Genomic DNA, 27,107 nt, shown 5'->3' on the forward strand with positions numbered 1-27,107 from the left:
GATTTAGAAAAAAAATTGTGCATTAAAAAATGTTAATGAAGTTGAACAAAATGTCTGCCAATTTAACAAGTGTTCATGAATTTTGAAAAATGTCCTAAGAATTCGAAAACTGTTTGTGAGTTACAAATAAGTTTATTGATTCATAAAAATATCCACTGATTCAAAAAATCATAATGCATTTCAAAACACGTTCATTAAATATATAAAAAACCTTCATGAATTTCAAATATTGTTCCGGCAATTCCAAAAAATGTTTGTTGATTCTAAAAGAGTTTGCTGATTCGAAAACAAATGCTTAATTATTATTTTTGCAAACAGGATAAAATGTTCATGAATTCAAAACATATTTGCAAAATCATAAAAATGTTGACGATTTTAAATATGTGAACGAGCTTAAAAAATATTTTCGCTGCTATCTCGCTGGAGGCGATCGTACCCGTGTGGGTGGGCTTGTTTTTTGTGGTGCGCTAGGCTGGTTGGGCTTTCCTCAGTTGGTCCGATGAAGAGAGACCCATTTTTCGTTTTCTGCCGCCACTGCAGGGGAAACAGAGCCCGGCCGCGTCTCGGGAAAGGGAACAACAGAGTTTTCGTTTGGAGCTCGTCCTCGGGTCGGATTCGGATGGATCGTTCCCTTTTTTTCTTCTAACGGGGAGAGAGCGGAACGGGAAACGTTAGAAGACATACAGCCTCTCTTCTCCCCCTCCGAAACCCAGCGGCGGCGCATCGAAACTCGTCCGGCATCCGATTAAATCTCGCTGCCTGCCGCGAATTCCGGTCAGCTACTTCGAAGGTACGTAATGATGCCAACTGTTCCTCCACACAGGCGGCCCTGTTTGAACCCTCAAGTTAGAGTTAGTTTTAGTTAGTTGGGGCTCAAATAACCCAATAGTATTCAAACATGATGGGTTAGTTTGGGTTAGTTGGATCTAATCCACCTAAAAAACTAGCCCACACTAAAGGAGTTTATTTGAGTTAGTTCTTTTGGGCCCATTCGAATAAATAGTAAAAAAAAAGTTACCCCTCCCATCCAAACAGGGTCCAAAGTAGTCAAATGATTGAGAAAGAAGATGTATTATCAATCTAACCCTACCATCCAAACAGCTCTTTGGTTAGAGTTAGTTTAGGGTTAGTTCAAGGTTAGAATCTAACTCTAACCTCTAACTGGGTTAGAGTATCCAAACAGGGCCACACGTGTATATATAGTCTCTGCTAGTAATCCATTGATGTGCGTGTTCATGCTCGACGAAGTAGATTGCTACGGACGGGTTTCTTGATTCCGTGTCTCCTGCTGTTGGATTCCTTCTAGCTCTTGCCGCCAGCATGTGTCCTCTTTTACATACGTACTAGTCATCTTTCTTGCCTGATTAAACCAATCCTACATTGATTCACCAACCAGCCCTCAAAGTGAAGCTGCGATGTCGACAGTGCTTACTGTGGCGGCTGTTGCGGCGCTAGGGGAGACCGACCAGGTGGTGACCCCGTGGGAGGTGGCCGGCACGGCACAAAGGAGGAGTCAACTACGATAAGTTGGTGGACCAATTTGGGTGCCAACGCATCGACGCCGCGCTCGTCGACCGCATCACGCGCCTTACATCCAGACCGCCGCATCGCTTCCTCCGCCGTGGGATCTTCTTTGCCCATCGGTACGTAAAACTCTATTACATTTCCCCTCGATTTCAACGTGATTGTTTTCTTTATCCGATGATGAGTTCTGTTGTTTAGTTTATTGAGTTGCTGCTGGTGAGTTTTGTTGTTTCTTTACTTATTATTATTCAGCGATTTGAACCAGATATTGGACCTGTACGAGCAGGGGGGAAAGTTCTACCTCTACACGGGAAGGGGACCCTCCTCGGAGTCACTGCACCTTGGCCACCTTGTCCCCTTCATGTTCACAAAGTAATTATTAAGCATTCCTAGCTACTAATTTGTTTCTCTGATATCTTGTTTATATGTTTGTTGCATTACACGCTAAAAGTGTTGTGGGCCTGTGAAGTATATGTATATGGGCAGTTATCTGCAAAACAAATAATCTTCTTTCGGGGATCCTTGTGTTAATTGATGACTATGGCTTCTTCATTGACCACAAGATGGCTCTCCGTTTTGGATTCTAAAATGTTAAGTCTACATGGTTAATAGGCGGAGCAATTCATGGTATAAAATATGTGCAAGGTTCCTTACAGGATAGGGAACTTGAGAGTTTCAAACGTTTGTTGCACCCTTGAGTTGCTGCAGGAAATAACATCCCTTCATAATTCCGTCATCTATTCTGATATGGATAATTGATGTTTATTAATCTTAGTGGTCGATGTTTGGCAGGTACTTGCAGGATGCCTTCAAGGTGCCTGTAGTGATACAGTTAACCGATGACGAGAAGTTCCTCTGGAAGGACTTGTCTATTGCGGAATCTAAGCGGCTTGCCCGTGAAAATGCCAAAGACATCATAGCTTGCGGGTTTGACGTTGAAAGAACTTTCATTTTCTCAGATTTTCAATATGTTGGAGGGTAAGTTTACTGGTGTTAATTGTTGGTCTTAATTATGTTTATTTTTATTGTCAGTAGTAACTTAAATGCCTATGCTATTGCTGCATTTTTTTGTCCTATATACTAATGACCTCTATCTGGCAGTCCCTTCTATGAAAATATGATGCAAGTTGCAAAGCGTGTGACATTTAATACTGTAAGAACTTTGCAATCAAGACCAGTATTTTTGTTCAAGACTACTGCTTTATTTGTTTACTCAATATTATCATAATAATACTCTTGTGGTTTTGAATAATAGCTTAGAGGCACTTTCGGATTTACTCCAGAAGATCACATAGGAAAGTGTTGCTTTCCTCCTGTGCAAGCTGCTCCATCATTTGCTTCGTCATTTCCCCATTTCTTTGGGGTTAATGACCAGCCGCGGTGCCTTATTCCATGTGCAATAGACCAGGTAAGAACATATCTCTGGTATGATGACCTTTGTTTACTGCATAGTTTGTATCTTCTTTCTAACTTACTTACAGGAAACATAAAATACACAATTATATTCCGGCCATTTTCATGAAGATATTTCCATTTAAAGATTGAAGTGTGTCCTACCTATACGTTTGAAATTCCTTTTTTCTAAACGTTTTTTTAAGATAGAAAACATTCCTTGGTATTGTTGCATCAGCTATGCTCAGCAACATTTTTTAATTATTGGTGGCGAGGGGTGGAGCATCGGTGGTGGCTAGGGGTAGCTGTAGTGTCGGCGTGTGAGTGGGAGGGTGGTGGCTTGCAAGCAGGAAAGCAGAGATCAGCCTTTGTTGCGAGGGCCTCTACGGCTCGGAGTCGGTATGAGAGGAAGAGGTTGGTGGAGCAGGAAAGCAGGGACCAAGCAAAACAACAATGGTGCTGGAGTCTCAGCATGTGAGTAGGAGGGTGATGGCTTGAGAGCAGGAAAGCAGAGATTAGCAGTTGTCGCGAGGGCAGCAGTGTCTCGGTATGAGAATGGAGAGGTCGGTGGAGCAGGAAAGCAGGGCGCAAGCAGCTATTACAAGGGATAGCAGGCAGAGGCGGCACATGGTGGAATGAGGAACAACACTGGTGTTGTGGTTAATTGCTACCAAGTACATAAGGTGAATGGGCCCCAGTGCATAGAAGCTCCTACACAAGGTGGGGTCTCGGAAGGGATTATAGGAACGTAGACTTATCCCTGCAAAGTGCAATGCAGAGAGGTTGGTTTGAACCTAGGACCTCTTGGCACAAGTGGGGATGACTTAACCACTGCACTAGGCTAGCCCTTAACTAGATGGTCCCCCACTTGAAAAAAAAACAGCCGGGAGTTTTTTCTTCCTCATAGCTTGCCTCTCTGGCATGTTTTCTCTGAAACATATGTGCTAGACGTATACCTATATGGTTGTTGTATTTTGAAAATTTTCCTTTCCCTTAGTCACATGTTCGGTAGACCAAGGGCAAATATATATTGTTGTTACAATCTTAATCAAAGTATTGGCATAAAAAAATATCTGCATGTTGGCATTACAACATATCTGACAGCAGTAAAGTAAATTTTTTGGCTCCCGACTTTTTGCTGTTCGAGTAATCGATTTGTACATATGGATTCAAATTATACAAAAAATATTCTGTGAACTATTGTAATATAGACATATCTGGAATTTTCATTACTGTACATATGTATGTTTAGTATGCAGGTTTACTTTACCTTCTGATTTATTTATATCTAATTTATGCAGGATCCTTATTTTAGATTGACTCGTGATGTTGCTCCTAAAATGGGTTATCCGAAACCTTCACTTATTGAATCAAAGTTTTTCCCTGCTCTTCAGGTACGTTTGGAATGCCATGGATTTAGGACTGAATAGAGCAGACCCAGTTAATAGCATTTAGTTAGGCTAACTCGCTGAGAGTTTTCTTTTTGTCTTTCATTATGGGTTTGGTTTATTTCCCTTTTACAGGGGGAGTGTGGTAAAATGTCTGCCAGTGACCCGACTAGTGCAGTATATCTGACAGATAAACCTAAAGTAATTAAAGAAAAGGTTTGTCCTGAGCTTTTGTTTTGAATCGCATGCTATAGTTAGGCCATTTAATTACGTTGAAAATGTCATTGCTTTGAGACAAGCACCTTGTAATTCTATTATTTCAATGGCTTGTGATTTATTTCTACTGTTTTACAGATTAGGAAATATGCTTTCTCTGGTGGCCAGTCCACCACGGAGCTCCAAAGGAAATATGGAGCAAACCTCGATGTAAGCCATTTCCTTGGTTATTCATGAGCACTTGTTAATGAGTAGTAAACTAGTATGCCAAAATCATGCACCATAATTAATTATATAACTGTAACTCACAAGTTAGATTATTGATTTCCAATTAATTATTGTATTCTTACGAATTACAAAATCGATCATGTAATAGTTATTTTGTTTCATAAGTTAGATTATTTGATTATTGTATCCAATTAATCAATCAACGGTGTTTCGGTCAATTATTATATTTCTTACGGAATACAAAACCTGTTGTGTAATTGTCATTTGTCTTCCAGGTTGATGTCTGTATCAAATATTTAAATTTCTTCCTTGAAGATGACGCTGAGTTTGAGCACATAAAGAAGGTAATATTATACACTGCTGCGTAGAAAAACTTTGCACAACGCACTTGCATTGAAACCTAAGTTGCCCTTACACTATGAAACTCGTTGTATCACCAGGAATACAAAGTTGGGAATATGCTAACAGGCGAATTGAAAGACCGTGTCGTTGGCGTTCTATCGAAGATAGCATTAGCACATCAGAATGCTAGAGCTCAAGTGACCGAGGAGGTATGCAATTTGGTTCTTAGTCTTTGTTTACAATTTGGTTCGTAGTCTTTTTTTAAAGATGGTGCACACATGGTTGTCTCTTAAAATGTTGTATTGCATCATTCTAACCACATTTGGAATAAACACTTAATGTTTGCTTCATCAATACAAATTTCCTCAATAAATTCTATTTTGTGCAGATGGTTGATGCATACATGTCTGCTAGTCCTCGTCCCAATATGTTTGGGACCCATTCTGATTATGTGAAATCGTAAAAGGTTTATGCTTTATTTAAGGGGCAGCGCTATTGCTTCCCATCAGACTATTCGTGAGCCCTACGATATATCTGATCTGACGTGGCTGCTGGCCCCTTAAAACGAGCCTGGGCTTCCACGTACAAAACCACCTTAAACAGCTTCCGCAAATCACATACTAATCTGGGCCACTAATTACCTGAGATAATTTGGTGAGATGCATTCTTGTTCCTTGGATTTAGAAGCAATTTGCGGCATGCTTTCTTTTTATTTTTTAGTTAGAAGCAATCTGCGGCATGTGTAACCTGGTGTTTTTAAGGGAAATGTGGCATGATATTTTGTTTCAGAAGCATCACGATATTTCATCGGTCGACTAGAGAATTGCTTCGAACTGGCTTTGTTAAGAAATAAAATTATTTGACATGTTATAGAAGCATCACGATCTTGCTTCCTCGACTAGGCAACTAGAGAATTGCTTTGCACATGTTTCAGAAGCATCACAATCTTGTTTTCATTGGCAGAGACTTGCTTACAGGAAATATTATTTTGCTTCCATCAAAAAGAAAAACTTTGTTTAGGAAGCAAATATTGTTTCCATTATTATTATTTATAAGCAAATACTCCCTCTGTAAATTAATATAAGAGTGTTTAGATCACTAAAATAGTGATCTAACGCTCTTATAAGTTTACAGAGGGAGTATTATTTTAAGCTTTTAGATAGCAGATGGTCCTCTTCCTTAGGAAGCAAATACTTTTTCCATTATTATTTATAGATTTTCTTCCTTAACAGTAAAGAGTTTCCAATGTTATACCTAAATACATTGCTTCCACGGTGAATTAAACCGCTTCTGTCTATACCAAAAATTTGCTTCCATGGTGAATTAAATTTGCTACAACCTAAATTTCCCTCAAAACTATCAAAAAATTCTCACCATCGGCTAATAATTCCTCTAACCCAATAAGACCTTTCCATAGAGAAGAACAATTATAATGAGTACGCATGCTTCAAACACATCAAGAATGTTTCCAATAAAAACAAATGGCATAAAGTTGCTTCCATGGACAAAAATAACATGAGGGACAAACAATTATGGTTCTGTGGAGAAACAATTTAAATTGAATACATGCTTCAAACAAATTGCCACTACTCCTACTAGCCTCCTACTCCCTCCGTCCGAAAAAGCTTGTCTCGATCTTACTCCTCAAATGGATGCATCCAGCACTAACTTGGTGCTAGATACATTCATTTAAGGGACACGTTTTTTCGAACGGCGGGAGTACTTTGCTTTGTGTAGGACCTCACAGCGTGGCCGTCAAGTGCTGCCTTAGGAGCAGCACCTCAAGTTGTGCATTATCTTGGAGATAGCGACGTACTACGAGCAGCACATCAGTCCGCTTCCACCGGCTCGAAGAAGTCGGTCGTCCCTGCGGTGGTGCTTCAAATGGCAGTAAAAGCTTCCAACGCTGTCCAAATCACCAATGAATTGCTTGAAGCAAACATTGTTCCAATTGAAGCACTAAAATGTTTCATTGGAAGCATATAAGCAAGATATGTTGGTTGAACTAGTGTGGTCCTCGGAGGGTGGGGTAGTTAGCTCCTGGTCCACAGGTCTGACGATTTGCTAGTATCAGACTGCAGATATAAAGTGTTTTCCTAACTGAAACCATCCCTTTATACGAAAACAGATAAGTCCTTCTACTAGGCTTCAAGTATAGTGCATGAAACCATCCCTTTAGCAAGTATGGCGCTAAAACTGGACAAGAATGTTAAACTCGAAAGAATCCGCCTCTACTAGACCTGGAGTATGGCACTGCATGAAACTAAGCAAGACAATTGTTAAATACTAGAAGGGGATAGACTCAACAGCTAGCATTCTCATCACCGATGCCATGAACATATCAACCAACAAAATCAGAATAATCAGCAGATAAGTACATATCATATTACCATCTGTCTTCTCTTCTCTGAACCGTAATAAAACACAGTCAGCCATGGCCAACAAAAGCAAATCTCAATCACTCAACAACACAAGAATACTCCAGAAAGTGAGGACAACTGTCTGATTAATTCAACCAAGGAAAAATTGTTCACCCAGCCTCGCTCACCAGCCCACTAATTCAACCAAGGAAAACTTGTTCGCGCAGCCTCGCTCACAAGCCCTAGGGTAGGTGTGGCCTGCAGACAGCATGAGAACCAGGAGTGATTGATCTCCGAGAAGCACAACAACTCCGGTGCCATGAGAAACTGAGGCATAGGGTAACCTGCCATTTTGCTTGGCTAAAACTCCCACTGGTTCTACACTAATGACAGATCAGACCGTAATCAAACAGCGAGAACCACATACCAGGAACATAACTTCCATTGCAGGCTCATGTACGATTGTTTCCCCTCAAGGGGCCAGCACCCAGCAAGCAAAAAGAACTTCAATTTGCATGTAACGAAGAAGACTGAATAAATAATAGATCCAAAGTAGAACACAGAACAAATAGAAAGGAAAACAAGTTGCTTCATTCAAATTCAATAACAAGCAACATCAACTCGAAATCAATCGACAAAATCATGACATCTTCTATGAAGATTCTGAACAGTAAGAATACAACAGATGCAGCGGTGCAGGCACTAACTGACTCGCCAACTAAAAAGGTGAGAAAATAAATGTTCCCTAGCTCCTCCCGGCCAGCCATTTTAAAAGTGGCCAGCCAACAATGGAGAACCAGGATATCAATCTCCTTGCAGTATGACTCTAATGCCATGAGAAACAGAGGAAAAGGGTAACCTGCCAGTTTGCTCATATAAACTGTCACTAAGTACTGTCCACCTAGCCAAACCAGAAAAAAAATCTAATAGAGAAGTAACTTTGGTTGCTAGTTCAATTAAAGTCATTTTCACTAAGAGAAAGCCAACAAGAAAATTGGTGTCTCAAGCGCTCAATGAATTCGGCTACAAAAATAAAACCATTTTCCAGGACACTGCTGGGCAGTCACACACGCTTAGAGTAGACCACAAACATATTTTCCAGGTCAATGTGGGTCCAAAAGAATTCAAATTGTAAATACTAATGGAAGATCATGAGGTCACAGCAAAGCATCAGTAATACACAAGCAGTGGATTTTTTCTTTACACTTATGAACAGGGTAACATATCAGCATACAACATAAAGCATACAGTGGCATCATTTGATGTACCTATGCAGAAACTTGCGGTGAAAATCACTTCTGATGGTGTCGTTGATCTTGGTCTCTCCACGAGCCTGGCTCTTGAATACAATATCGTCGTCCCACCTCATCCCACCTGCAACACACACATGTATATGATTAACCTCACCATAAAGCATGACAGCTTTACTTTCTTCAAAAAGGATAGTCGCAGCATAAAAAGAAGCATACAATATAATGCAGTAAAACAGTCAGCCATGGCCAATAACAAACAGAACTCAATCACTCAGCAGTAAGAATGCTACAGGAGCAAGGAGGACCAACTGACTAATTCAACCAAGGAAAAATGTGTTCACCTGGCCTCGCTCACCAGCCCCAGAGTAAGTAGCCCGCAAACAGCACGAGAACCAGGAAGTGATGGTTTTCTAGCAGCACAACGACTCCTATTCCATGAGAGACTGAGGCAAAGAGAAACCTGCCATTTTGCTTGGCTAAAACTCTCACTACTTCTACACTAATCACAAATTAGACAGTAATCAAACAGCAAGAACCACAAACCAAGAACACAACTTCCAATGCAGGCTCACGTAAGATCGTTTCCCCCCTGGGGCCAGCAAGCTAATAGAAGTTCAATTTGTGTGCAACAAAGAGGATCAAAGAAATAATAAATCCAAAGTAGCATAGAGAAAAAATAGAGGAAAATAAGCTACTTACATCATTTGATAACAAACGACATTATCTCACCATCAATCGACTCAGCCTGGACTTTTACTTTTCCACCTATAGATAATTACACAAGCCTGGACTTTTACTTTTCCAATGGTTCAAGAACGTCCACCACCCATCTCAGACAAGCTTGAAACCAGCCTCCTGTCCAGCAACACGCCGGTTGACTCAGCCTCCCTGATCAGCTGCCGGCACTTGGCCATCCTCCCCGCTGCGGCATAGCCTTCAATCACATTACAGTATATGTCTCTGGTCGGAACGAACCCAGCCTCCTTCAACCTCGAAAGGTACCGAAAAGTCCTTTCCAGATCATGCAATGCCACACACAGCTTCACAATGACCCGGTACGCCGGCAGGTCAAGAAGACAGTTTGCCTGCTCCATTTCCCAAACCAGGGCCAACGCCTCCCCCGGTGTCTCCCGTCACGGGAGCGGCTGTGGATCACTGTCGTGTACATCACCACAGTTGGGTCCCTGCCAGACCCTCTGAACCAGCTGAACAGGCTCTCCACGGCTGCATACCGCCTGAGCTTTATGCAGACCTTCATCACAGCCGTGCAGTCCTGCAGTCGCAGGTCAAAGTCCGGCCTCTCACCGAGCTCGTCGAGCAGAGCAGCAGTGAGTCCGTAGCCTTCAGGTGTCCGGGCAACCTCCAGAATCAGCTTCGCATAGATGCTCGGGTGCAGTGTCCTCTTGTTCATCCTGGCAAGTTCAAGGAGCTTGCGTGCTAGGCCTACTTTGCCTGCCCTGATGAACCCACTCGCCATGGCTTCGAGGACAGCGCGGCTCGCCGAGGGGACGCACTCCTCAAGTGCGGACTCCATCTTCAGCTCGTCGAAGCGCGCCAAAACCTCGACGGTCGAAGCGAGGATCCGGTCATCAGGGAACAGAGGCACCGCCTTCTGCCCCTGTGCCCAACACAGCGTCTGGAGCGCCCTCTCGGGAAGTCCCATGTGCCCGAGCTCCCGGATGGTCATGGACAGGGAGCCTTTCCGGAGGAAGTGGACCCACCGGTCCAGCACTTTGCACACATCAGACTCCGGCGGGAGCGCGGCGATCTCCTTGGCAATCCCGACGAGGACCTCGGGGTTCTTGCGCACCTTGTCGCTGAACGAGGAGCGGGATGCCAGCCGGATGTGCTGCGTCGGTGTCGGAGTGACGGGCGGCCCCGTCTTGTGGGGCAGCGGCAGTGGGAGAGGCCGCTGTGCCGCCGGGTTTGGCGGCTTCACCGGCCTTCAGCGCATCGGACGGGCAAACAGCGCCGAGATGGCTTCAACCTCGTCCTTGCCCCATTCCAAACTCCCATCTTCATGATCCGCAGCGGCGTCCTCTTCATACGCCTGCTGCTTACATTCCTTGGCGAGACCTCTGCTGGATGGCCGCGCGCAAGAGACCCGAGCAGTAAACCGACGGCCAAAGCTGCTGCTGCTGCGAAGGAACTTGGCGCCGACGGTCTTCTTCACCAATGCCGGTGCCAGGGAAACGCCGTCTGGCAGCGCGGAGAGAGGCGGCCGGCTCGCCAGAGATGACATGGCCGACGAAGCACCCTCTCCTCGCCTCTTCCGCCCGCCCCTTGCTGGGTGCTGTGACCACCCGTGCTACAGGCGCGTGCCACCAAGGAAGCACCGAACGTTCGGCCACTTGAGCCGGGGAGGCAATCCGACGAACACCTTGAGTGCAGCTGAGGGGGTCGGACTCCCTCGGCTCCTCCAGCTGGACCTGGCTCCGCCGGCCTTGTCGGCTCGACCTGGCGAGCGCGTACGGCCGCAGTGCACTGGAAGTGCGTGCTTTGGCCGCCGCCAACCCCACGTTCGTCCCGCCGGCCGCCGCTTGTGGGAGCGGGAGGCCGTGCTGCCGTGAGAGGATTTGGGGATCAATTTTACGTACTTGCTCCGAGTCGTCTCAGCAGAAGCGGCAGGCAGCCGCGGAAAATGCCATCGGAGGCCGAGTTCCAGTGAGCTCGTTTTCATTTTTTATTTTTCTGGAGCACGGAAAATTCCAAATTTATTTTTTAAACACACATGCACATGTATACTATGTATATGCAAAATTTCACAGTATTATACGTTTACATGTGGCCTACAGAAAAAAGACAAATACACATTTTTTAATGGGCCTTTTATTTTTGTTATTGGGCCAGAAATTTGTTATTTTTGTACAGCCTACAAATCACAACATTTTTCGACGAAATTTAACACGTTCTTGCAGAATACATATAAGTTTTCATGATATTTTTTTGGAACTTTTAAATACGCTTTTTGATTTTTTCAAAATACCGAGCTCACTGGAGCTCGGCCTCCAAACATCCGCACTCCAGGCAGCCGATGCATTTACTGTTTGTTTCTTTCGGCCTGGTTTTTAAAGTTTTTTCAGACGAGAGCGGCGTTTTGGTTCCCGAGTTCATCTGCTCCGGGCCATTAACAGTAAGAAAACATACCCCTAAAAAGTAAAATCAAAAAATAGAAAATAAAAAGTCTGATCTTTTTTCTTGGAAGATTTTTGAGTGTGTCTTGCCTGTGCCAATTTTCAGTGTGTTGAGTAGCTCCCTGCCAAAAAGACAAATTTCGTTTCTATGAAAAAGTTTACTGTTTATGCACTGTTCGTAACAATTTTGCTTTTTTTTTGTTGAGGGCTACTCAGACATCTGAACGTGCTGAAATTGGCACGGACCTCACGCACTCAAACATCTTCCAAGCAAAAGAAATCATATTTTTTTAAACTTTTGTAGTGTTTGTTTTGAACTTACTGTTCACCGGGTGAAGATGAGCCCCGGCTCAAAAGTGGATATTCAGCTTCTGACTTGTTATTTTCATATCTTCATCGGTTTCTTTCAGGGCTTTTTCCTTTTCTTCGGGCATCTTCGTTTTTATTTAGCATTTATCCACCGTTTTTCTCTGAGTTTTTTATTTTATCTTTTTCTTCTTTTTCAATACATGTGTACCCTTTCCAAAACACATTGCACAATTTTCATATACACGCAGAATATATTTTCTATACACATTTGAACTTTTCTCAAATACATATTTTAAACATTTTTTATACATGTTAAAAAACAATACATGTTGAATTTTCTTTAGTTGGCATGAAACATTTATATCAAACCACACAAACATTTTATTACATTCTATACACATTTTCTAAAAAATTCACCATCTGTTTCTGAAACATGAGAATATTCCTTTAAAATGTCACGTAAATGTTTTTGAATGTCACAAAACATTTATTTTACTATGCACACATTTCTAATATTACATAAGCATTTTATAATTATGTCACATGTATATTTTAAAATGGAAACTTTATTTTTTTTCAAAATTTACGTACATTTTTTATGTTATGAAATATTTCTTGAATTACACAAACATTATTTTTACGTTGTATAAACATTTAACAAAAAAAAGAACATACATCTTTATAAACGTGAGAAATTTTTTTAATTGTCACTAACATTTTTTTGGAATGCTATCATTACTTTTTGAAAGTTGCGCAAACATCTGTTACCACTGCTTAACATTTTTAGAATGTGTCATGAACATTGGTAAAAATTTAAAAAAATCATTTCCATCATGTGAAAAAAAAGTACTAAAAAGGAAAGAAAAAGATGTGTGCTAGGGAGCTAGTGATCATCCCACGCGCTAGGCTGGCCCATTTATGCAGTACTGCAAGCTACACTGTGCCTTGTATCGACGTTGTGCTCATTTATGGAATCTTCTCAGCAGAAGCAGCAGGCATTTGATGGATTTTATTTTATTTTTACTGTTTTTAGGCTACCAAGCCAAGAATACAATACAAACAAACGCTATGACATGACTATGGCGGAATGAGCCCACGTAAGGCCCCTTTGTTTTTCACATGTAACTGATGTCCAACATTACAATTTTGTTTTTGGAATTATGCCCGATTTATCAGTAAAACATCGGACACAATTAGATATAGGGTAATTGAAAACGTTAAATAAATATATAGGGTAATTGAACCTACGATGTGGAAACTACCCTTAACAAAGCAAAGACTATGACATGACTACGACTATATGCCTCTAAATTCTTGCCAACGCCGCAACTGAACTTGTCGTCATTGTACAACCATAGCTCACCCCAATAATGGACAACATCGAGAAATCCAACCACTTAAGTACATGTGTTCTAGAGAAAAAATGTCGTTGAATGGCCACAATAGTAGACCGGCGCTTACGGTGAACACTAGCGATCACTAAGCATCTCGGCAGATGGTCACCTCGATCTAGACACACAGTCACTCTAGTATCGCGAGACCAAGGCGACGACTTTGCTGGCAAAGGCTCGGAGAAAGGGGTTGTCAAAGAAGATGATGGTGCCGCCGTCGATGCACATGGAATCACATCAATGACGACACAGATAACCAACCCGTTATCCCTCGAAAACAGCAGAGACAAAAACTCCGGGGCTCCTCAACAACGTTGCACCAACCGTCACCGTGATAGAACTTTTATTCAAGATGCCACCGCCATCACAGCCGAAGCGCTGTCACCTTGACCCAAAAAACTACTACATAAAAGATGAGAGGAGAGGATCCCCCCCCCCTCGCCCCCTCTCTGCCTCACATCGCCTGAGAGATTGAAATTTTGGCGGCTAACGTCTCTCCACGGTAGTGGAGACTTGCGAGCCGGTTTTCTGCTTAGTTCTTGATAGAAATAATAATCCCTTATTAGTACCTTCATTTTTGTATTGTTGATTTAAAATCGAGCGTGTCTAGATCTCGCTTATTGCAAGATCGAAGGCAAGGTCGCCTGAAGAGCCTCCCTAAATGGCTCGGCCGAGTGCAAGAAGGAGCGTCGGCTCTCTTGCTAGCGCGTTCCCTTTTCGAGGCATCAACTACACCACAAGTTTTATTTATATTTCTGCAACTTTTTTCTTTTTCTTTTTTTCTGCAAGTTTTTTATTTTCCTTTTTTATTACTTTCATTTTATTTCTAAAATTATATATATATGGAATAAATATTTTAATTAGTTCAAAAAAATGTTCGTAAAATGTAAAAATGTCTTTCTCACTTTTTTTAAATGTTCACACCATTTAGTAATATTTTGTAACATTTAAAATGTTAACTCTTTTGAAAAAATTGTTCATGACGTTTTAAATATTATGATGCAATCTAAAAATTGTGCACTTAATTTTTTTAAGTGGTACCATTAAAAAAATCTTCCTGCCGTTAAGAAAATATTGTTGTCTGCAACACATAAAATTGTTCACATGTTTTGAAAAATGTTCATGAAAATGTAATGATGGTCAAACATGTATTAGAAAAAGTTCAACATGTATTAAAAAATGTTCAACATGTATATAAAAATGTTTAGTGTGTATCCAAAAGAACAAAATGCATTTGAAAAATTCGACATGTATTTGATAATGTATATATTTTTTAAAAATGTTCATCAAATATAAAAACATGTTCATGTAATTTTGGAAAATGTTCATAACATTAAAAAATCATTCCTGTTGCACAAAAAAAATAGAAAATAAGGAAAAGAAGAAGAAACGAAAAAGGAAAACCCTCATAGGAAAATAAAGAACAAGAAAAAACAGACGAAACCTTCTGTTAGGTTTCTAAAATTGCTCTAGAGGATTCCCTGAACCGCTTCAAAAATGCCTCAGTCAGGGCGTACCCCTAAAATGATTATTAAAAAGTTTGTGAAGAACATGCATGAAGAGGTTAACTTTTTTTTCGAGGGTATGAAGAGGTCAGCTAAACTAAGTTCTTGAAGTCAGATTCCTCGGCTGGGCTAGACGGCATCCACCACCACATGAACCCTCCGTGGCTGCTGCAATCTAGCTTCCTCTTATATCTTTCCCTTAAAAAAAGCTTCCTCTTATATCTTTCCCTTAAAAAAAGCTTCCTCTTCTCTCTCTTTAGAGAACACTAGCTAGTAGTGGAGACAGAGGTCTGGCCGACTCGGGGGGCGAAACCCTAGTTTGCAGCAGACCCCCCTCCCTGTCTCCCTTCTCCTTCGTCGCCACCTGAGGTTACCGCCGGCCAATCCTGGTGCACCACCAAGGAAGGTGGCGGCGGGGCATCTGCTGCGCTGCTCTCTCACAGGGGGGCCACGGGACCTGAGGCGGCGGCCTCGGTCGGAGTGGTGCCACCCGCTGTGCGGCGAGTAGTGGCGTGGGCGTGATGGTGGCGGCCCTGGCCATGGCGATGACGGAGCACCGGTGGGCATGGACCTGGCGTGGGACCGGCAGCCGGCGGCACAAGATCTGGCCGCCCCCTTCCTTCCCCGACTCGGTGCGGTCCCCCCCTTCAGATCTGGGTCTAGGTCTTGTTCTTTGATCTTCAACCTAAGTTATGTGGGTGGGATGGTGGTATGTGTTGTGTTTTGTGTCGAATGTTGTGTACATGTTGGGTTATGTTTGGACTTGGTGTTGTAGTGTGGGTAGGATTTGTAGTGCCAGAGTCGTACACGTTGTACCCTTGGCCTCTTATATATGTGGAGGCACCCCACGTTGTAACCTATGATGGCTAGATAGCGTCAGGCACGCAACGGGGAGCCGACGGCTTGTGTCGGCGCCCGGGTGGCCGGTGTCGCGGTATGTCGGGGAGGAGCGCCCGTAGTCATTACCCCGGGGAGTAGGTGAGTTCATTGAACCTCGTTAACAAATCTCAGTGTCGTCATTGTGCTGTGATTGCTTGTTCCTCGGTGGATTGACTGTGCGCCTCAGATTTATTCTAACGGTATGGAGCTAGACCAGGAGAAATCCATGGTCGGACATGGTTGGCCGCCATGACGGCTGCGCTCGAGGGCATTGTTCTTTCTCCTTGGAGGCGTTTGCCAGGTCAGCCTCCCTCCACACACCATCCTCTAGCCTCCCAGGTGAAACCCAAACCTCGGTGGGCCGCGGCGGCACTCTCGGGGTCGTTCTCCTTCTTGAAGGTGCTGCATTTGGGAGCTGTTTGGATGGTGAGCGTCGTTTGGTGCGTTTGGCGGCGGTTGTTAGTGTGTCCTCTTCGTCCAAGCTTGATGTTATCCCTCCTCTGCGACCGGGCCGTGGGCAATTCTGTTTGAGGAAAACTTTGGCGGCTCGTCGGGAGTGCGTGGATCCTCGCTATGTGGCCATCCTTCGACGGCAACCATTCTCGTTCTAGGTGGAACATATCCATCTTCCAGCGGTGCGGCGCCTATCGAGTCAGGTGAGGAGGTTGTGGCCTCCTTCGGGATGGAATTGGATGGTTGTGCCGTGCGGGGGTCCGTAGCTGTCGGTGACCACACTCCCTGTGATGCCAGTCGTCCCTTCTCCTCTGTGCCGCATGGTCCTAGTTCCCTGGTGCTTCGTTCTCGGAGGAGGGCCTCGTTGTCTTCAGTTGCCCGCTTCTTTGATCTATCCTTCTAACTTGTAGCATGTGAGGCTCTGTTAGCTGCTCGCCAACGTCTTCCTTTCTTTGGTTCTGTGTGCTCTGTAATACTGACCGGTTGATGGCTTTATTAATTTAAAATCAGTCTAGGCTCGAGCCCCATCTTCGACTGGGTTGATGTCTTTTCTCTAACAGAAGGAAGGAAGAAGACTACAATGATAACCACTCTATGCTTATAACCAACAGTTTTTCTTTTCTTTCTGGTGAATGAACCTCAGATTATAAACATGTCCAATGATCCACATTTGCGGCCACTAGCCAAAATTTGGGTCGGTCGACGGCGCCTAGCCCCAAATGACTAGGGGTAAAAAGCGCAAGTAATCAGTTTTCTTAAAATATCTGGCCTAAACGAACGAGACGAGCAGCGAGGCAGCGCCCAATCAGAACCTCTTTCCAACCCCTCGTCGCCTCCCCGTCCTCCCTCTGCAACGACTTTTCTCCCCTCTTGTTCCAAGCCCAAATCGAGCCAAACCCCGACGCTCCAAATCGCCCAGCTCGGCGATCCGGGAGGGTCTGCAAGAAGCCGAGACGCCGGCTCCACCGGAGCCCGGAGGGGAGGCGGGCAGGCGGCGGTGGCGGCGAGGCCGTCAGCGGCGGCTGGGGTGTCTGCGATGATAACCCGGTCGAAGCTGGTGGAGCAGCTGCGCGACTACCAGATCCGATCCCAGCACAAGTAAATTCCCCCGTCTAACCCGTTCACCCACCGAGAATCCCTCGCCAGGTTGCGGTGATTGACTAGTATATGCTCAGATCTTGGGGTCTCCCTGATTTTGGCCTCCTCTAATCATGTTAGGTTCGGATGCATGCCTAGTTGATTAAGGTGTGATGCGATTTACTCTGCCCTTGTAATTCAATCGTGTGGAGCGATTCACTTAGCGGCTTAGTCAGCTGTGAAATCGATGTTGCGGCTGCGTGTGTTGATGCCCGCAGGCATTTCTTTAGTTGGTAACCTAGATCCAGCAAAAAGCATTGTACACCAGTTGTTAGAACAACAATGCCTGTTATCTAGCGATCCTTGTCAAGATCTTTGCCATGGCCCTTTTAAGTCAGTGTTAGTGGGTTTTTTTTTCTCATGAATGCCGCAATTGCACGTGTAGAGAGGAGTGTGCACTGCCCTGCTTTCACCATATCAAAACCTGCCTGCATGTGTACTCCAATTTCTGAAGAGTCGTGCTTTACTAATTTTCACCTGTGGGCGACCAGTTAGTGGTTGCCTGGTTTGAGGAACCGGATGGTGAATGGACCATCAAATCCTAGGTCCATTGTTTGGTCTGAGGAATTGAATGTGTTAGTGCATTTACTCTTCCTTCATAAGCATAAAACCAAGTACAAAATGAAGGATTGCGTCTGTTAAATTTGATAGACCAACCATTGATGGATCAAGTGGGTTCCTCAACAAGACACTCCACTTGTGCCTTCACATGCTATTCACCTATATCCATCTCAGCTCTCAAATGTATCATTCGAAAGAGTTTCATATCTCTTAGGCGGTTGTTATGGCAAACTACGTGCTTGATGTTTCCTGAATGTAAATGTTGTACCTATGTTCGTCTCGAATGCATCATTCAGAAGAGTTTCATATCTCTTAGGCGATTGTTATGGCAAACTACTTGATTGATGTTTCCAGAATGTATTGAACGATGCTAGCTGACCAGTTTATCTTGTTATGACGAGTTTCATGCCGCATTAAAAGGCTGGTAATTCTCTTCAGATAAATCATGCAACTTTGTGGTGTGATGTGTTATTCTCCTGTATTGATCTGAAATGATTTCCTCTCGCTGTTAGTCCTCTCTCAGATATGATTGCCTCTTTTTATGATCTGATCTGAACATGGTTCTGCTTTCTGAACTTCTGCAGGCGCGACATTATCGGAGCTATCTCATGGGGCTTGCTGTGCTGTCTCCTAATAGTATCCTCATACATGATGCTGTACTTCAGGCACTTCTGGTTATCAGCCGTCATCATCTCCGTCGGCATTCTTCTCCCCGCCGGCCTGTATATTTTGAGGCAGAGGAAGCTGGCTAAGAAAAGAGAGCGGAGATTATTGTTGCCTCTCTCCATGTAAGGTTATCATTACATTGTAGTGGTAGGTTCCCCTGATTTTGCGGTTATTCTTGACTAGACAGAATCCGCATTCCGGGCTTGCTTGGCACACATCCAAACAGTTGATAGGCCTCTGCTGCCTAGTATACGTCCATATTCTTTAGTCTTCACTAAAGTGCTGGAAGAAGTACACCATCAATTTTTGAGGCTCCAGTGTTGTGCGAATGAATACACTAGCTTGTGTGTTTCTGCTGCAGTTTGTTTTCCTCTTCTTCTTCTTCTTCTTCTTTTTCTTTTAATGGTGCTTGCAGCCTGACAAGGTATCTTGATGTATCCGACCGCCCCGAGTCACACTTTTGTAACTAAAGAAGAATAGATTGTTTTGTTGTTCTGATGGAATTTGTGAGCTTCATGTCCTCTCCGGCCACTCTCAGTCAGTCGGTCCAGTTGGTTCCTGGATCGAAGTTATGACACTGGATGTGGTGCTTTCACAGAATCATGTCTGCACAAATCATACCTGAAATTCCTGTTGTGCCTGTAATCTTTTGCAACATATGCTGCTTGATATGGGATCTATGGTAAATTGGCAATTATGTTCAGAGATGCAAAAGAAAACAAATCAGATGCAACTTATTTGCAAGTCCTTCCTAGCAAAGAAACTTGATGGTAAATTGGCAATTATGTTCAGAGATGCAAAAGAAAATTTTCTAGAGTAAGTAGCAAGGCTTGTTAGATTCGTTGCAAATGCAAGAGATGGAAAAAAAGAATCGCGCCAGGTAAATTGGCAATTATGTTCAGAGATGCAAAAGAAAACAAATCAGATGCAACTTATTTGCAAGTCCTTCCTAGCAAAGAAACTTGATGGTAAATTGGCAATTATGTTCAGAGATGCAAAAGAAAATTTTCTAGAGTAAGTAGCAAGGCTTGTTAGATTCGTTGCAAATGCAAGAGATGGAAAAAAAGAATCGCGCCAGGTAAATTGGCAATTATGTTCAGAGATGCAAAAGAAAACAAATCAGATGCAACTTATTTGCAAGTCCTTCCTAGCAAAGAAACTTGATGGTAAATTGGCAATTATGTTCAGAGATGCAAAAGAAAATTTTCTAGAGTAAGTAGCAAGGCTTGTTAGATTCGTTGCAAATGCAAGAGATGGAAAAAAGAATCGCGCCAGGTAGGGGTCGAACCTACGGCCTTCCGCTTAGGAAACGGACGCTCTATCCACTGAGCTACAGGCGCTTCATGTCTTGCCTGCCAGGTACAACTTCCATATTCCTAGTTTTCTTACTGTGAAGCGCTTTCTTGCGTTGCCGGTACAGATTATGAGGATGTCTGTTTCGTTTTTTCCCTTGGTGGCAGCTGAATAGGTGTGGGATACGTTTTTTGCAGGTCAAAAAGCTTGTAGAGTGTTACTCAACTCATAGAATTACAATCATCAACAGTTAGCTGGACAGTTTCCTCAGGACCAGAACCCAACCAAGTCATGGTTCTGCCTTTGATACAAGCACTGTCACTAACCTTATTTTGAACATGCATTATCTTTTATCTCTCTTTCAGTATACCCAAGCAAGCAACCATCTATTCTACTCCCTCCGTTTTTGAATACAAGCCTTCTTAGAGATTTTAATACAGACTATATACAAATGTATATAGACGTATTTTAGAGAGTGAAAGTAGAGTCCTTTACCATATTGGAATCTGTAAAAGGGCCTATATTTAGGAACGGATGGAGTAGCAAAACCATAATTATTATGATTACCAAATCAGGCTTCTTTGCTAGAAAAGGAACATTTGGTAATCATAATATTTATTAAGCGTGTTGTCGTAAAGAAGCTTGATAAATATTATGATTACGTGTTGTTGTAAATGTCACGTTGCCGAGATGGAGAGGGATCAACCGACCAGCAAGAACACCATAATTATTATGATTACAAAATGTTCCACTGCACGCGGAGGCAAAAGGATCAATCTGTTCTTGTTCTTCTCAACATCTCTACGGCCTGATATCAGCTGGTTCGCCTGCAGCCTGACGAGCGCTTCAGTAAACCTGATCCTTTACATTTTGTCTTTCCTTATGCCAGTCCAGCCTCATTCACTCTGCTCCTCCTTGCTTTTTCCTTCCGGAGGTCAAGGAATAATCTCTCATACGAAAGAGGAGGGCAACTGTTTACCACATGGTATGTGTCATGTGTGGTAAGCAATTTCATACTTGAAATGATGCAGTTGAGTTATGAGGCTTTATTTAAGTGGTGATCTAGATAATAGAGAATAGAAGTAGATGAAAAATATATAATCAAAAAAAAAGGAGAGCAACTAAACGAGTCCAGGAAATATAAACGACAAGCTGAAAAAGTAGTCACCAAAGGTCCTATGGTCTAGTGGTCAGGACATTGGACTCTGAATCCAGTAACCCGAGTTCAAGTCTCGGTAGGACCTCTTTTTTCATTTAATTTTTGTTTTGTACTTAACATATGGAGTTCCCTAGTTTTCTCAAGGAAAGAACTATATACCATATCTTTAATTAAAGACAATTCCTCGTTTTTCTCTTCTCTATGGAGTCTGTAAATACTACATTTCATATTCTTTTTTAATGGGAAAACCTATATACTCCATCCGTTTTAGAATATAAGGTGTAGTGACTTTCATGTAAGTCGACAATTTAAATGTGATCAAGATTATAGAATAAAATAACAACATCTGGACTATATATCATATCTTTAATTAATGACAATTCCTTGTTTTTGTCTTCTCTATAGGGTTTGTAAAGGCATTTCTAACCGATGCCTTAACCGGCAAAATTTATGTTCTACTCCTTTAACCGACATCTAGCTGATCCGTTATCCGCCGTAAGGGAGTAAAATTTTACCCATCTCCCCAATCCTCTCCCTAAATTTACTCCGCCGATTGGCGGCCGAGTAACAGTCGGGTCGCTTACTCGCATCGCCCCCCCCCCCGGCTGCACTTCCGCCGGTGCGACTCCCGGCGCCTCCCCGTAGCTACTTCGTTGCCTCCATTGCCCTCCGCCGCCCTTCTGCCCGACGTCCATCCCTTTCTGCCCCCGCCCTTGTCGCTGGAATTAGGTGAACCGCCGCCGTCGTCGCCATTGTTGTTGATTCGTCGGATTGCTTCTTTTCTTCTTCTTTTTCTGTCGGCCGCCGCATCTCACATTGAGTGCACACCGCCGCTACTTCGTTGCCTTCACATTTTTGGCCGCATACACATCAACCGTGATAGAGCAGAGGGTCATGCAAAGATCATGAGAGACTACTTTGACACAAAGCCAACCTATCTGAAGAAGTACATTCGCCGGCGCTTTTGGATGCACACAAGTCTTTTTCTCACCATTTGCAAAAGTTCTTGAGAGATAAAATAACAACATCTGGACTATATATATATATCATATCTTTAATTAATGACAATTCCTCATTTTTGTCTTCTCTATAGGGTTTGTAAGGGCATTACTAACCGATGCCTTAACCGGTTAGAGGAGTAAAATTTATGTTCTACTCCTTTAACCGACATCTAGCTGATCCGTTATCCGTCGTAGGGGAGTAAAATTTTACCCATCTCCCCAATCCTCTCCCTAAATTTACTCCGCCGATTGGCGGCCGAGTAACAGTCGCGTCGCTTACTCGCGTCGCCCCCCGCAGTTGCACTTTCGCCGGTGCGACTCCCGGCGCCCTCACGTAGGCCTCGCCGCTACTTCGTTGCCTCCACTGCCCTCCGCCGCCCTTCTGCCCAACGTCCATCCTTTTCTGCCCCTGCCCCCGTCGCTGGAATTAGGTGAACCGTCGTCGTCGTCGCCATTGTTGTTGATTCGTCGGATTGCTTCTTTTCTTCTTCTTTTTCTGTCGGCCGCCGCATCTCACATTGATTGCACACCGTTGTAGGTCATTCTCTCTCGTCGTTGCCGGCCTGTTTGGTCAGAACAACACCGGTCGGCTGTTGCACCACCACCGGACTGCAAGTGTTCGACGAATTGGCTAGGTGAGTTTTTTTATCGTGTCTTTGTGAACCGAGCCATTTGGATTGAACCAAGCCGTTTGAATTGTAGATGAAGAGGTTGATGGAGATGGCTTTAGAGGACTCGTCGTTATCCGAAGAGGAACAATACGACGATGACTTTGACACTGTTTTAGGCATCATTTTCAATGATGATATTCGGCGGCCGAGGAGAGGATCACATTTTTGGCCGCATACACATCAACCATGATAGAGCATAGGGTCATGCGAAGATCATGAGAGACTACTTGACACAAAGCCAACCTATTCGAAGAAGTACATTCGTCGGCTGAACATAGGGTCATCCGTTATCCGCCGTAAGGGAGTAAAATTTTACCCATCTCCCCAATCCTCTCCCTAAATTTACTCCGCCGATTGGCGGCCGAGTAACAGTCGGGTCGCTTACTCGCATCGCCCCCCCCCCCGTCTGCACTTCCGCCGGTGCGACTCCCGGCGCCTCCCCGTAGCTACTTCGTTGCCTCCATTGCCCTCCGCCGCCCTTCTGCCCGACGTCCATCCCTTTCTGCCCCCGCCCTTGTCGCTGGAATTAGGTGAACCGCCGCCGTCGTCGCCATTGTTGTTGATTCGTCGGATTGCTTCTTTTCTTCTTCTTTTTCTGTCGGCCGCCGCATCTCACATTGAGTGCACACCGCCGCTACTTCGTTGCCTTCACATTTTTGGCCGCATACACATCAACCGTGATAGAGCAGAGGGTCATGCAAAGATCATGAGAGACTACTTTGACACAAAGCCAACCTATCTGAAGAAGTACATTCGCCGGCGCTTTTGGATGCACACAAGTCTTTTTCTCACCATTTGCAAAAGTTCTTGAGAGATAAAATAACAACATCTGGACTATATATATATCATATCTTTAATTAATGACAATTCCTCATTTTTGTCTTCTCTATAGGGTTTGTAAGGGCATTACTAACCGATGCCTTAACCGGTTAGAGGAGTAAAATTTATGTTCTACTCCTTTAACCGACATCTAGCTGATCCGTTATCCGTCGTAGGGGAGTAAAATTTTACCCATCTCCCCAATCCTCTCCCTAAATTTACTCCGCCGATTGGCGGCCGAGTAACAGTCGCGTCGCTTACTCGCGTCGCCCCCCGCAGTTGCACTTTCGCCGGTGCGACTCCCGGCGCCCTCACGTAGGCCTCGCCGCTACTTCGTTGCCTCCACTGCCCTCCGCCGCCCTTCTGCCCAACGTCCATCCTTTTCTGCCCCTGCCCCCGTCGCTGGAATTAGGTGAACCGTCGTCGTCGTCGCCATTGTTGTTGATTCGTCGGATTGCTTCTTTTCTTCTTCTTTTTCTGTCGGCCGCCGCATCTCACATTGATTGCACACCGTTGTAGGTCATTCTCTCTCGTCGTTGCCGGCCTGTTTGGTCAGAACAACACCGGTCGGCTGTTGCACCACCACCGGACTGCAAGTGTTCGACGAATTGGCTAGGTGAGTTTTTTTATCGTGTCTTTGTGAACCGAGCCATTTGGATTGAACCAAGCCGTTTGAATTGTAGATGAAGAGGTTGATGGAGATGGCTTTAGAGGACTCGTCGTTATCCGAAGAGGAACAATACGACGATGACTTTGACACTGTTTTAGGCATCATTTTCAATGATGATATTCGGCGGCCGAGGAGAGGATCACATTTTTGGCCGCATACACATCAACCATGATAGAGCATAGGGTCATGCGAAGATCATGAGAGACTACTTGACACAAAGCCAACCTATTCGAAGAAGTACATTCGTCGGCGCTTTTGGATGCACACAAGTATTTTTCTCACCATTTACAAAAGTCCTTGAGAGATATGATGATTGGTTCAAGCTTCGAAGGAACGGATATGGAGAGATAAGTGCAAGCCATATGATGAAATGCATTGCGGTTGTTCGAGTCTTGGCATCTGGGTGTTTGGGCGATGCAATGGATGACTATGTCCGCATTGGTGAAGACACAATCTTGGAGTGTGTTCGAATATTAACTAAAGCAGTGATCGTTGTCTTTGCCCGGTGTGCTTGAGAGCACCAACCGAGGAAGACACCCAGAGGATGATGATTGAGAGTAAGAGGGTGGCCAGGGGTGCTTGGATCGGCTGACTATATGCATTGGACATGGAATAATTATCTTGTAGGGTGGAAGGGTCAATACAAAGGCCACTTCAACGATCCAACGATCATTCTTGAGGCAGCTACATCGAAGGATCTTTGTAAATGACATTCATTCTTTGGTTTGCCTGGCTCTCAGGATGACTTGAATGTTTTATCGAGATCACCTTTGTTTTCTCGGCTTATTAAAGATGAAGCTCCTACTTACAACTACTCGGTTAACGGGCATACCTACTCGACGGGTTACTACCTTTCGGATGGCATCTATACACCATGGGCCACCCTGGTCAAAACAATTTCGCGTCCAAAAGGTAACAAAAACATTCATTTTGCCCAATGTCAAGAAGCTGCTAGGAAAGATGTTGAGAGAGCCTTCGGTGTGCTTCAGAAGCGTTTTACAATTGTTTGTGGCACTGCCGAGTACTTGGAACTCCAAGGTTCTATGACGGATCATGACTTATTGCATCATCTTGCATAACATGATCATTGAAGATGAGAGAGATATGCATGAGAACTTTTGCTACATCACCAATGGGACTCCGGGTGAGCCAGAGTATGATACGAACAGGAGCTTGGCATTCCTTGAGGAGCATCGCAAGATTGAGGAGCGTCAAGTTCATTCTCAACTCCAACAAGATCTTGTCGAGCATCACTAGCGACGTCTTAGTGATTCCTAGTTGTTCTATCACATGCTAATTTGCTACATTCGAACCACTCGGCGTGTTTAAATTTGAATAATTCGGATCGTAAATTTTGAATTTGGTTTGTAAACTATATTGGTGATTTGCACGGACATTTAAATTTATGTTTAACTTCTATATGTACGCTAATATGTAGTTGCAAATTATACTAAAAATGCAAAGTTTAGAAAATGATTTTTCATTCCGTTAAATATAGGGGATCGGCTAGGTCCAGCCAAAACTTAGTGGAGTATATATATATATACTTGCTACCTCTTGAGCACCGCGTTGGTTTTCCCTTGAAGATGAAAGGGTGATGCAGCAAAGTAGTGTAAGTATTTCCATTAGTTTTTGAGAACCAAGGTATCAATCCAGTAGGAGACTACACGCAAGTCACCTCGCACCTACACAAACAAATAAAAACCTTGCAACCAACGCGATAAAGGGGCTGTCAATCCCTTCACGGCCACTTGCAAAAGTGAGATCCGATAGAGATAATAAGATAAATATTTTTGATATTTTTATGATATAGATTGAAAGTAAAGATTGTAAAGTAAAATAGATTGGAAACTTATATGATGGAAAATAGACCCGGGGGCCATAGGTTTCACTAGTGGCTTCTCTCAAAATAGCATAAGCATTACGGTGGGTGAACAAATTACTATCGAGCAATTGATAGAAAAGTGCATAATTATGAGAATATCTAGGCGTGATCATGTATATAGACATCACGTCCGCGACAAGTAGACCGAAATGATTCTGCATCTACTACTATTACTCCACACATCGACTGCTATCCAGCATGCATCTAGAGTATTAAGTTCATAAGAACAAAGTAACACATTAGGCAAGATGACATGATGTAGAGGGATAAACTCAAGCAATATGATATAAACCCCATATTTTTATCCTCGATGGCAACAATACAATACGTGCCTTGCTGCCCCTGCTGTCATTGGGAAAGGACGCCGCAAGATTGAACCCAAAGCTAAGCACTTCTCCCATTGCAAAAAAGATCAATCTAGTAGGCCAAACAAAACTGACAATTCAAGAAGACTTGCAAATATAACAAATCACACATAAAAGAATTCAGAGAAAAACCAAATATTGTTCATAGATAATCTTGATCATAAACCCACAATTCATCGGATCCCGACAAACACGCCGCAAAAAGAATTACATCGAATAGATCTCCAAGAAGATCGAGGAGAACTTTGTGTTGAGATTCAAAGAGAGAGAATAAGTCATCTAGCTAATAACTATGGACCCGAAGGTCTGTGGTAAACTACTCACACATCATCGGAGAGACTATGGTGTTGATGTAGAAGCCCTCCGTGATCGATTCCCCCTTCGGCAGAGCTCTGAAAAAGGCCCCAAGATGAGATCTCTTGGGTACAGAAGGTTGCGGCGGTGGAAATAAGGTTTCGTGGTGCTCTCGGATGTTTTCGGGGTATATGAGTATATATAGGCGAAAG

At 43.6% G+C, this 27,107-nt stretch overlaps 1 protein-coding gene, 2 non-coding genes and 2 pseudogenes across 4 annotated transcripts; 3 read left to right on the forward strand and 2 right to left on the reverse strand.

Moving 5' to 3' along the window:
- Window positions 1-1,363: 1,363 nt before the first annotated feature.
- On the forward strand, window positions 1,364-5,553 carry LOC125554501 (tryptophan--tRNA ligase, cytoplasmic-like; annotated as a pseudogene).
- Window positions 5,554-8,573: 3,020 nt separating this feature from the next.
- On the reverse strand, window positions 8,574-11,342 carry LOC125550230 (pentatricopeptide repeat-containing protein At2g01860-like; annotated as a pseudogene). The gene is made up of 2 exons (XR_015600096.1): window positions 9,403-11,342; window positions 8,574-8,824 (listed from the first exon to the last, which is right to left on the reverse strand). The product of XR_015600096.1 is annotated as a pentatricopeptide repeat-containing protein At2g01860-like (transcript).
- Window positions 11,343-17,142: 5,800 nt separating this feature from the next.
- Window positions 17,143-19,254, forward strand: LOC125550229 (uncharacterized). Its single transcript, XM_048713176.2, has 2 exons — window positions 17,143-17,472; window positions 18,657-19,254. Exons 1-2 carry the CDS (start codon window positions 17,411-17,413, stop codon window positions 18,862-18,864), a joined length of 270 nt encoding a protein of 89 aa, XP_048569133.1. The 5' UTR covers window positions 17,143-17,410; the 3' UTR covers window positions 18,865-19,254.
- Window positions 19,255-20,005: 751 nt separating this feature from the next.
- Window positions 20,006-20,078, reverse strand: TRNAR-CCU (transfer RNA arginine (anticodon CCU)). The gene has a single exon. It is a non-coding gene; the product is annotated as a tRNA-Arg (tRNA).
- Window positions 20,079-21,203: 1,125 nt separating this feature from the next.
- On the forward strand, window positions 21,204-21,275 carry TRNAQ-CUG (transfer RNA glutamine (anticodon CUG)). Its single transcript has one exon. It is a non-coding gene; the product is annotated as a tRNA-Gln (tRNA).
- The last annotated feature ends 5,832 nt before the right edge of the window (window positions 21,276-27,107 follow it).

This window comes from Triticum urartu, chromosome 4A (genome assembly GCF_056163025.1).
Source record: "Triticum urartu cultivar PI428250 chromosome 4A, HENAU_Tu73, whole genome shotgun sequence".
Taxonomy (NCBI): domain Eukaryota; kingdom Viridiplantae; phylum Streptophyta; class Magnoliopsida; order Poales; family Poaceae; genus Triticum; species Triticum urartu.